Source organism: Saccoglossus kowalevskii, chromosome 4 (genome assembly GCF_978046115.1).
Source record: "Saccoglossus kowalevskii chromosome 4, keSacKowa6.1, whole genome shotgun sequence".
NCBI classification, from domain to species: domain Eukaryota; kingdom Metazoa; phylum Hemichordata; class Enteropneusta; family Harrimaniidae; genus Saccoglossus; species Saccoglossus kowalevskii.
In genome coordinates this window covers 12,637,082-12,649,582 of record NC_140644.1, presented here as the reverse complement: position 1 = coordinate 12,649,582, position 12,501 = coordinate 12,637,082, and the positions used below count along the sequence as shown (strand labels likewise).

General features: G+C 32.7%; 2 protein-coding genes across 2 annotated transcripts in view; one reads left to right on the top strand and one right to left on the bottom strand.

Moving 5' to 3' along the window:
- Positions 1-10: 10 nt before the first annotated feature.
- Positions 11-5,480, top strand: LOC102803709 (vacuolar ATPase assembly integral membrane protein VMA21-like). Its single transcript, XM_006812645.3, has 4 exons — positions 11-81; positions 747-856; positions 2,787-2,929; positions 4,211-5,480. Exons 1-3 carry the CDS (start codon positions 11-13, stop codon positions 2,924-2,926), a joined length of 321 nt encoding a protein of 106 aa, XP_006812708.2. The 3' UTR covers positions 2,927-2,929; positions 4,211-5,480.
- Positions 5,481-7,290: 1,810 nt separating this feature from the next.
- Positions 7,291-12,501, bottom strand: part of LOC100378457 (N-acetylglucosamine-6-phosphate deacetylase-like) — a 50,754-nt gene continuing 45,543 nt past the window's right edge. The window contains exons 8-9 of the mRNA XM_085497796.1: positions 11,666-11,819; positions 7,291-10,689 (exon numbers count right to left, since the gene is read on the bottom strand). Coding sequence (XP_085353922.1) covers positions 10,416-10,689; positions 11,666-11,819 — 428 coding nt within the window. The 3' untranslated portion in view covers positions 7,291-10,415. The remainder of the gene's footprint in view (positions 10,690-11,665; positions 11,820-12,501) is intronic.

Sequence of the window (12,501 nt, the reverse complement as noted above, 5' to 3'; positions counted from 1 at the left end):
AGGACTCTTGATGGCGCAGTTCTTCTGCAAAATGGCTGACACAATGAAAGAAGGAAATTTTGTGGCGTCATTGTCTCGCAGGTAAATACAACCACTTGGTCCATCATCAAAGTAACGACAATCGTCGTACGTAGTGTGTATAATTACATACAACTGATCGAGTTTTTTTTCGGATTTTCTGAATTATTTACATAATTTAAGAACTTTAATTCTAATAGGATAGGATAGGATAGGATATTTTATTTGGCACATACACAATACAAAGCTAGTGTAAAGTCCAAAATAACACAAACAAAATGAGCTAAAACATGAAAAGCAAATTTTGCTAGACTACTACAAATAAAAAGATCAGAACTTGAAATAATGTATATGTATCGGGCAATGCCTGGCGATTCGCTGGTTGAGTAATGGTCGTTGTCCTTCTACCACAAAGGGACTGTGCACATGGTAAATTTCGAAAAAGCAAAACAACTGCACAGTCGTGATGGCTGACAATTCAAAAAATGTAATCACTACTAATTATTGTACTCCTTCCTGATTTTTCATCGCTGCACTACAGTAAAAAATAATTAAAGTTAGGCCAAATCCGAATCAAAAGTGTGTTTCTGGTAACACACACTGTGCGTGGTCGCCATTTCCCGGCCTTAACCCAGTGTTAATCCACGTGCTTTCTCCGGTACAACATGGGTACAAGATGCGGCCATATATCACACCAACATTAGTTTTCTTTTTTTTTTTGTTCACAGTGAAGATGAAAACCTATCCAATGTATTACATTCGTTATTGATTTATTCTCTCCTGATAATATTTCTACCACTATTGTCTTACTTTATTTCAAAAACTATGATATTCGAAGGTAAGTAGATTATACATAGATTAAATCATTTCAACTAAAGCTAATTAAATCAACTACCCGAAAAAAAAAAACAGTTTTGTGAAATTTCAAAAATATTTAATGTCAAGAAATTTTAAATAAATAATAAAAACAAAATGAAACAAACTTGTGTGTATAAAATTGGTAAATGTAAATTCCAAGATGGCTATTTATGTGAGGAATATATTTTATACCCAGTAGTCAAAAATTTATAGTTAGAAAGTAAAAATGTTAAAAGATTATCATTGAGTTCGACACCACTAAGGCCACACCGACTTAATTGTATGGATGACATCCACGTGCGCATTAGTTTTCGCTTTTTCTCAAAAAAAAAAAAAAAAAATCTCCGACGACGAGTTTCTACAGATCGGTTTTCTGTCCGGAACTTGCCAACTCATATTGTCGCAAAGCGCCGGCTTGTCGTAAAACTCTTTTTGGACTATCTAAAAACGTGCCAATTTTGTCGTAAATGATCTTCTGCACATGCGTATTGCGTTGCCGGGAATACGTGAGCATAACAGTTCAGAGGAAAAACTGAGGGATTGTTGTAGACTGGTACGCAATTGACGTCGGCCAGGGAGATATGACGTTTACACAGCTATACGAGAGATTGGCTAAAGCTAACCCATACTGTGTAGAGAGGAGCAAGCAAGGACATTTCTGTATCATTGCAATGTTTTGTTAGTTCTTGTCATAAAGTAGTGATATGTACATTCCGCCTTGACTTGTACTGAAAATGATGTCCATGTTGTACCTTGCATGCAGTGTTTTTGACTGAAGGTACTTCAACATGACTACATGTACTAGAGCTTGTCTGAAATGGTTATATCTGTGACAGTAATACAGTACGAGATGTGTATATCAACATGTGCCTCCTAAAAATAAAGACTTCTTGTTGTTTTTTTGGTACATTGTGTTCTGTGGTCCAATTTGTAATAGCAGCTCCGATTTTTTTTTTTTGGCAGGATTTTTTTTTTTTCGCCCTCTCGCATTAGTTTTGGGGTCTCCAGAGGATGTCATCCATAAAATTAAATCAGTGTGGCCTAAGTGTTATACTGTAATATTTCAGACTCTATCTAGTCATAGAACACAAGTCAAAAACTTGTGCTTACATTTACACATCACATCTTACTCTTCTGATCACTATGTACTATCCACTTTCCATTCTGTTTAGTGTAATTTCTTGGATTCAGGTTCAAATGTCATTTCTCATTTTATACCCATTTTACATATTCAGATTCAATATAGAACAGTAATTTATTGTATGTGGTAACTATCGACTACAATCTGAGCACTTTTAGAGCTTTCACTTTTACATTGATCTGTACAAAAATAATTCACAGACACACTGATCAGAGAATACTACCACAATCAGCTATTGACCATAAAATTTAATTGGAAATAACGACAAACAAAATTGAATTTGTTTCTGGGCAGTACATGGAACAGTTCAAAAGAGGCTGCTCATAACTTTCTTGAGGGTGGGTTTCTGCCAAAATAATCAAAAAAATGAAAGACACTGCACCATTTTTTATTCAATGTTTTGTTAATATGTTTGTGATTAAATTGAAAAAACTGTCACACACCCATCATCTATGTCTCATGAAGTATGTGATGGATAAAATAAACTACTGGTATACACTACGCCGATATTATCTTAATTGTACTTCAATGAAAACATAATGAGATATTTACACAGATTTTTCATCCATTTACATTATTTTGATGTCACAAAAGCATGTTATTGTAGAAGGCGTGACTGTTAGGAAATGTTGTACACAGGTGTAAAATGTAAAAAGAGTGCACCACTTTTATTATATTCCATCCAATCAAATTCAAGTGTTCTATTCATGTTGTATCATTTTTTTCCCCCTGTCTTCACTTTCTTTCTTCTTTCTTAATAATCTTACAGGGGTTATGTCGATGTCAAATAAAGATGCCCTTTTCTATGGTGGAATAACAGCAGTAGTTGTAGTTCATGTCATTTTAGCCGCTTTCATCAAAAAGGCATGGAAAGAAGACAGACCACGCTCTATGATAAAGACAGATTAAAATGTAATTTCCAATTCTTAAAAACAGATCCTATTGTCTGCATTACGCATAGAAATTTTGATTTTCTGCAATGTCCAATTCTCTATACACTACTCAATTTATGCCTAGGTATGTGTATGCTCCTAGGAATATCTCATTGAGAAATATCCCACAGCATACAGATTTGATTGGTTGAAATGATATCAAGTAAATGTTGGAGATGGTGGAATTATAAGGTTATATTTAGAAATCAAACTGGGCAATGATATTACTTTGAGACCCTTGTAAATCCAATATATATATACATACACAAATCTGAATAATAATGAAAAAATACTGGGAACATGTAGAGCTTAAGCTAATGTATGAGAACGAACCAATCAGCATGTTGAACACCTCGTCAGCTGTGGTCCACTATTTCTAGTGCAGTTCTTGGAATTACCCAATCAGCAATCATTAGACAAAGCCTATGATATAACATAGTTTCTTAGGATTGTTTTACACATAGTTGATTTTTATGTTCATGTTGCCAGGGTCAGCTTCTTTACCAGCGTATTTGAAAGTGGTTGTTATGTAGCACATTCAAATTTTGTATACTAGTATTGCATGAGACTTTTATTGAAGAATGTAACATTCCTTACAGTATTTGGCCAGTTACAACTTACTCTGAAAACCAGCCAACGATCATAACAATTTAGGATTTATTTAAAGTCTGTGATTTTGTTTGGATTGGTACCTGTATGTCTTGTGTTTGCTCTACCATGTTGTATGTATGTATGTTAGATAAGAGAGTGTGGTACGAAGGGATGTTTGTTTAAATTTATAAATGTGTCTACATCTTGTGTATATCGCACACTGAACCATTCCCTGAGTTTTCATTGTCTGTTCATAGTCGTGTGACATTTACCATATATTTCAATTCATCTGATATTAGTTGTGTTTCAAATACTGAGGCATATTTTTGTACATTAAGTATATTCATGTTTTGCATGTGTGCTACACCATACTCCACAATGAAATATTCACAAATATGGCAGGTTAATATAGCAGAATATGCCACAAAATGAGTGCAAATGCGAGACAGGAGGGATATGTTATTTTTGCATACTTTTTAGTGTTAAATGAGAGACTATTTCTGCTTGCTGATTTTTTGTGTCTGCCGTTTATTGGTATTGCATTTGTTATGCTATGCCAGTTGCAGTGCAACTATTCGGTTGTATAATAATGTCCACATATTCATTGAAGGTGGGGTGAACAACTCTTCTCATTAGTTGACTAAATCTTCTTTTTCTCTGTTAATTGTAGGTATTTTTATGATGCCAAGTAGGAAAGCCACACTTTATGCAAAAGCTGTCGCCTTTGTAATGACGAATATATGTATAGGAATTATGTTTTTTGGCGTTGGGTCTGGATTGTATGGAATAGTAAAACCCTACTTTGCAGAAGACCAACAACATGTGGAATCTCAAGAAATTTTGACTTGATCTTTTCACCAACAGTTGTTTTTTTCATCACAAATTCACAAAATATTCCAGTTGATAGTCTGCACTTTTCTTCAGATTGGGACAAAAAAAAAGCCAAAAATAAAAACAGAAAATAGACTCAAATTGTGTCTGCTGGCTTCAAAATTAGGATTCATATCCAGAAATATTAGGAAAAAAGTGCAGACAAATTTGTGAGAAAGTCTGGTGGTGAAAAGGTTAATGCTGTTATATGGATCATGCATTTCATTTGTATTTAATTTCGACATGTCTCTGTGAACTTTTTATTCTTATTATTGAGCGTTAATTTTGGAATTGTCTCCTGGCATCACAAGTAAATGCTGCAACTAATACTGATTATTTATTTTTGATGTCTTGATGAATTCTATTCACTGTACAGTTACAATTGGTACTATAGCAACTTGATGAAAATGAGGCTGAAATATGGCAGTCGGTTTTCCCGATATTTATCCTCATCTATGTACAATGTCTGTACCTTTAGCTGTTCAGTATTCTATAAATTACAACTATTTCTATTACTGTATTGTTTATATAAATCATGTAATCAGAACTCCTCAAATTTGGTCTGTTTTGTCTTTTGAGACTTTAATGTTATTTATTTTATTTTTCTTCTATCAGAGTCAAAGTCTTAGTTGAGGTACTATGTAGAAATATCGGTATCCTAATATCATTTCATGATGCACTGTTGTATGACTAGTCTGAAAAATGGTGGTTAAATTTTATAAACCTTGACATTCGAGCATGAAGCATTGCTTGCTTGCATTAAAGTTATGTTTCATAAGTCATTTAATGATGGTCTGTCACGTAATAACTTTGACAAACTGAAATTTTCAAACAACCAGTTATATTTTTAGTTATGTCGTACTACTTTCAAACACAATACATTACCAGAGAGGAGGATGATGAGCCGATATGTTTGTAGAGGTCTTCCATCACAGTATAAATCACACTTTCAAATGTTTGTAGAAAAAGGATCAAGTCTTGAAATTATGGAATTTGGTTTAAAACATTAAGATGTAAATTTTTTTTATTATCAAATACTAGCCTATTAAAACAAGTTTATTTAAGACCTACATTGCTTGTGTATCAATTTGACTGATAATTGATGGAATGTTATTTGTTGCTAAACGAAGAATCTATATGGACGCAATCAGTTTATCCATCCGACATCCTTTTTTTTTTTCTCTGACATGCCTGGACTGATTGGTAGAAAGACATGGTACACAAGCAGGTGTCTATTATATTGACCTTTTACGTGCCCCCAAATATAACCAAGTTCTGACATGACATGGTGCCAGTCCATTTATATTGTAAGTTCATATAGAAATGCATGTATGCAGGTGTCCCATGTTGAATAACTTCACATTTGTAATGTATGTGTAAAGTCTGATTTGGCTTCAGTTTGACAGAAATGGATGCCATCTTGAACTTGTTCACAAAACAAATGCATACGTTTGACCTAATTGGTCAAGACACTTCCAAGATATGGCTCTCAAACAGCCTTCATTTAAAACAAAATAGGTGCACTTGTTTCTTGGTCTTTAACTGACCAATGATCATTTTGTTATAAAAATGCATGTCAACAGTTACTTGGGCAGCCTGTGTGCCAATTTCATTCAAACTTTAAACATCAGAATGGTTCCTGATGCAAATTGGTTTATATTGTACCAGTAATTTGATTTAAAATGGTTGACTGGCAGCCATGTTGAGTGTCCTTGCCAATTCTGAACTTAGTTCTGGGGTATCAGTTAATTGAAACAATAAATAATTAGCATGCACATGAAACCATTATATCAAGCTTTTCTATCAAATTTAATGTAATTCAGAGACGAGGGAGAAGACAGTGAAAAAATGGCTGCCAGTTGGTTAAATCAAACAGAAAATAAGTACAATGTAGTCAACAATGATTTTTTTTTTCAAAATGCATCTGATTGGGGTAATGAAAAATACGTATTTGAACACAAAAATTGGCGGATATGAAGTTGCTACTATTGGTTTCGGAAATTTGCATCATAAATGAGACCATGTCGTAGAAGTAGAATTGTAATCTTTGAGTGATCACAAAATATATTTTCAGAACTCTGATATAGAATTTATCTCATTAGATGTGTTAATTATCCATTTAACCATTTATTTGCAAATATTTGTGACCTACCGGGTAGTTAATTAAAAAACTTATGATCATTTTGTTATAAAAATGCATGTCAACAGTTACTTGGGCAGCCTGTGTGCCAATTTCATTCAAACTTTAAACATCAGAATGGTTCCTGATGCAAATTGGTTTATATTGTACCAGTAATTTGATTTAAAATGGTTGACTGGCAGCCATGTTGAGTGTCCTTGCCAATTCTGAACTTAGTTCTGGGGTATCAGTTAATTGAAACAATAAATAATTAGCATGCACATGAAACCATTATATCAAGCTTTTCTATCAAATTTAATGTAATTCAGAGACGAGGGAGAAGACAGTGAAAAAATGGCTGCCAGTTGGTTAAATCAAACAGAAAATAAGTACAATGTAGTCAACAATGATTTTTTTTTTCAAAATGCATCTGATTGGGGTAATGAAAAATACGTATTTGAACACAAAAATTGGCGGATATGAAGTTGCTACTATTGGTTTCGGAAATTTGCATCATAAATGAGACCATGTCGTAGAAGTAGAATTGTAATCTTTGAGTGATCACAAAATATATTTTCAGAACTCTGATATAGAATTTATCTCATTAGATGTGTTAATTATCCATTTAACCATTTATTTGCAAATATTTGTGACCTACCGGGTAGTTAATTAAAAAACTTTCCACTGATAGTTCTGGTTACAAACAAACAGTTCAAATGACCCTTGCAGTTTCACATCACATAAAAACAGATTCATAATAGTTTCACAATACATGCAAGAACCAACATTTAATGCCCATTCTATAAAGTAAGAAACTCACATTTACAACATTAGCAAAACTTGAATTGAAAAAAAAAACAGCTAACAGTTTAAGTAGTCATTACCTCCTGAAGAATACATTTGAAGTTTCTTTTCACAGCAGTTTGTATAAAAAAAATATTTGCATGTACACATCGCATTGAGGAATGTGAGCAGAGTTTTTACTCTTGTGTGTTAATTATTAAAATTATAAATGTATGGAGAATATATTTTTAGCATTTGGAATACAAATTCAAAAGTATTTCAGACATATTTCAGATTTTTAATGCTTCAATAATTACAAAACAAAATGGTGCATAGATTCCTACATAAATATTGTCAGACTATGCTCTCAAACTGAATGTTTTTAGAATTATAGATATGCGATAAATGTACAATGCAAAACATACCAGTATTTGATGGCAAACTATGAATGAATACCAAAACTTGTAACAAGTATGGTTTGATGATAATGCCTCCATCACCATTGTCAACACTGTTTACAAAATAGTTTCATTATTCTGAAGTCAGTTAGATTTAAATTAGCACTGGTAAAATGTGAAAAAAATATTATTTCATAACTTTCATGAGGAAAAAGTAAATACTGGGAAAAAAAAGCATATTTTTAATTGATACACTATCAGTGAATAGAACGAACATGCAGTCAAATGTCAACACCATGCTACCGTGAAGAGCACAAAACTATAAAACTTGGGTATAATGAAGTGAAACATGAAGATAATGATGATAATGATGATAATGCCTCCATCACCATTGTCAACACTGTTTACAAAATAGTTTCATTATTCTGAAGTCAGTTAGATTTAAATTAGCACTGATAAAATGTGAAAAAAATATTATTTCATAACTTTCATGAGGAAAAAGTAAATACTGGGAAAAAAAAGCATATTTTTAATTGATACACTATCAGTGAATAGAACGAACATGCAGTCAAATGTCAACACCATGCTATCGTGAAGAGCACAAAACTATAAAACTTGGGTATAAATGAAGTGAAACATGAAGATAATGATGATAATGATGATAATGCCTCCATCACCATTGTCAACACTGTTTACAAAATAGTTTCATTATTCTGAAGTCAGTTAGATTTTAATTAGCACTGGTAAAATGTGAAAAAAAATATTATTTCATAACTTTCATGAGGAAAAAGTAAATACTGGGAAAAAAAAGCATATTTTTAATTGATACACTATCAGTGAATAGAACGAACATGCAGTCAAATGTCAACACCATGCACAAAACTATAAAACTTGGGTATAAATGAAGTGAAACATGAAGAAAAAAAAAGCATATTTTTAATAAAGTAACTCTGTGAATGGAACAAACATGCAGTCAAGTTTTAACATCATGCTACAGTGGAAAGAACAAACCGATGAAATTTATACTGGGTATCTTTATCTGTTAGCAACCATCGTCATGATCAATTTAATAAAACATGCACACAGAAAACCTAATCTTTATTTAGAAGGTGGCGTCAATTGATACACATTTTCAAATCAAAGAAAGCTTAGAAAGAACTCCCGTGTGCTGAGAGTATTGGAGACACATTAAAAATTAATTCAAAATTACTTGAACTTGAGATATTGATGGAAATGCAGAAAACTAATTATGCAAATAAGGTAACTAATATGAACACATTTAAGTGTAAAACTAATAAGGTCTGCGCAATGTAAAAGTAATAAGATCTGCGTAATGTAATATCTATGTACCAAGTTTCATTGAAATGTGATTAGAACCAAAAAATTATTAATTATTGTGCTAATTAAGAGAATTAATATGAACAGATTTTAACCCAAAATTAATCAGGCTGTCTATTGTCCTAGAGCATTTATGTACCAAGTTTTATTCAAATGTGATGATCAATACTTGAGATATCAGTATTAATTAATTAATTAATTATGTTAATTAGGTGATTAAGAAGCATAAATATTTACCAAAACTAATATGGTGTATAGTCCTACACATGTAGGTTCATTGAAATGTGATGGGCACTCTTTAAAAGTTTCATTAAAATTCAATGAGTGGTTCTTAGGACAAATTAACTAATTAAGCAAATTAGTAGTTAATATGCACAATAATTTATCCTAAAATTAATCAAGTCTCTGCATAGTCCTAGAAGATCTATGTCGCAAGTCTCATTGAAATGTGATGATTAGTACTTGAGATATCAGGTGAAGGGCTGAAAATTAACTAATTATGCTAATAAGGTGATTAATATGCACAAATATTTCTCCAAAAACTAATTAGGTCTCTGCACAGTCCTCAAGTAACTATGTACCATGTTTCATTGAAATGTGTTCATTACTACTTGAAATATCAATAGCTGAAAATTAATTAATTATACAAATTAGGTAATTAATATGTACTGATATTACACTAAAAACTATCTGTGCAGTCTCATATGACATCTATGTACCAAGTTTTATTGAAATGTTATGATTAGTACTTGAGATATCAGTGGAAAAGCCGAAAATTGATTAATCATTATGCAAACTAGGTAATTAATATAAACAGATTTTTACCCAAAACTAATGAAATCTGCGCATTAGATCAGAGCATCCATGTGCCAAGTTTCATCAAAATCCAATGAGTGGTTCTTCAAATATCAGTGGAACAGTCATGGAACAGCTTAAAATCAGTTAATTATCATGCAAATTAGGTATTTAATATTCATAGATTTTTACCAAAACCTAATCAACTCTGCGCATTATCCCAGAGCATCTATGTACCAAGTTTCACCAAAATCTGATTAGTGGTTCTTGAGATAACGGTGGAACAAAAAAAGTGACATACATACATACATACATACATACATACAGACAGACAGGGTAACTGCAAAGACTCCCTTTTGTGCTTCGCACACGGGAGTCAAAAACAAAATGGCTGCCAGTCATGTACATATGTTTATATAAAGTACTAGGCAAATGCAAAGAACGAACAAATTTGGTTTACAGGGTTTTGAAATACGACTGCAGACGGACAGACATACGAAAGGATGGAGAACTTTGTTCAAACTGGGACTAAAAAGGTCTGAAACGTGTTTGTGAGATTCTGTTTTCAGATTTTACATTATATCAAAATGTTGAGAATGATTGGAAGGATGCTTTGGACCAGTTGCACTAGTCCATACCATTTCACCAGCAATATATGTAGCGTGTACATGGAGATCATCATCTAAAAGAATAAAATCAGCATCAGAGCCATAATCCAACGTTCCTTTCTGCTTTGTTATCCCCAACATCTCAGCTGGATGTAAAGTGGCTGCTTCTAAAGCTTCAACTTTACTGCATCCTGATGCTTCTTTGAAATGACGGACACATGCATCAAGCACACCAACACTGTCAATAAAGCAGATAACATAGTTAAAACATTGATGCCTTGCCCTCAATGTGACGCATGTGTTATCAATGTATAACTTTCATTTATTTAGTACAGTAAATTGTTGTTACAACAACAAAAACATGTAACTATTAACCTATTCACCACCAGACTTTCTTGCCAAAATTTGCCTGCACTTATTTTCTTATATTTTTCAATATTTCTGGAAAGAACGTTAATTTTGGAGCTAACAGACAAAATTTGAGTTGATTGAGTTTTTACAAAAAAATTGTATCTTGTAACACAATATCTGACACTTGAACATAATTATTGGTCATTACATAAAATTGGAAACAGAAACATAATGAAAAATGTTTGCCATTTGGCCATTTTGAAATTGCTTAAAAAACACTACTGCATACCTACAAGGCCACTATATTTGTAATGGCCATCATTCCACCATTTTGTAAAAATTTTATGTATGGTATAGAAGGCTTGAACATGATTGGTCAAGTCAGGTCAGAGATATGGCCAATATATGTACCATCCATACATGACCAAAATCAGGAATGCTTGATTTTTTAACAGTAAAATAGTCGCTATTTGTTCATCTTGAATCACATCATGAAATGAATGAATGGACGTGAATATGTATATATGACATGTGTGTGAAGTTTGAATATGATTCGCCTAGGCAAGTTCAAAGAACAAGTTTCCAGACGGACGGACAGACAGACTGACGGACGGACGGACAGACAGACTGACAGACATATACACACATGCACACACAGAGATCAAGTGTAAGTCCCAGGTTTCAAACTACATCCAAAAGAAGAACTAATTAACATGAATAAATTTTTTTGCACATGTATAACATAGTAGTGCTTGAAATAAATAGGCTTGGTCAGACGCATACATACACACACAGATGAAACCCAAGTTAATAGTCCTGGTTTTCAGAATTTGTCTGATTGTGGGTTGGGGCGACCAACTAACCTTCCACACAGTGTCTGAGTGCCGGCAATAGTAGCTTTATACGGTACATCAGGGTTATCATCAACACTACATACTTCAATAAGTTGATCACTTAGATGATGTTGTCCGACAGGAAGACCCATAGCAGCTATGGCATCAGATATTAAGACTAAACCTGCAAAATACATTTATATAACTATATTATTATCAACAAGCAGCCTATCGGCTGAGATAGCTCCGCTGTTAGCAATGCACATTTCAATTAAAGAACTGAAGACATCATTAGAAAATGAACAATATGAATAGTATCAAAGCAATCGGACTTACAGTTTTTAACAAGAAGTCGAAAATATCACTTTTTACCAAAAATTACAAAAATATTCACCAAAATAAATTAATTAGAGAATTGAAGATATCATCACAAAACGAACAAATCTGAGAGAGGTCCACATGTAGTACCTATATATGTAATATCAAAGCAATTGCACTTGCGGTTTTTAACAAGAAGTCGAAAATATCACTTTTTACCAAAAATGACAAAAATATTCACCAAAATTAGAGAATTAAAGATATCATTACAAAATGAACAAATCTGAGAGAGGTCCACATGTAGTACCTATATATGTAATATCAAAGCAATTGCACTTGCGGTTTTTAACAAGAAGTCGAAAATATCAGTTTTTACCAAAAATGACAAAAATATTCACCAAAATTAGAGAATTGAAGATATCATCACGAAATGAACAAATCTGAGAGAGGTCCACATGTAGTACCTATATATGTAGTATCAAAGCAATTGCACTTGCGGTTTTTAACAAGAAGTCGAAAATATCAGTTTTTACCAAAAATGACAAAAA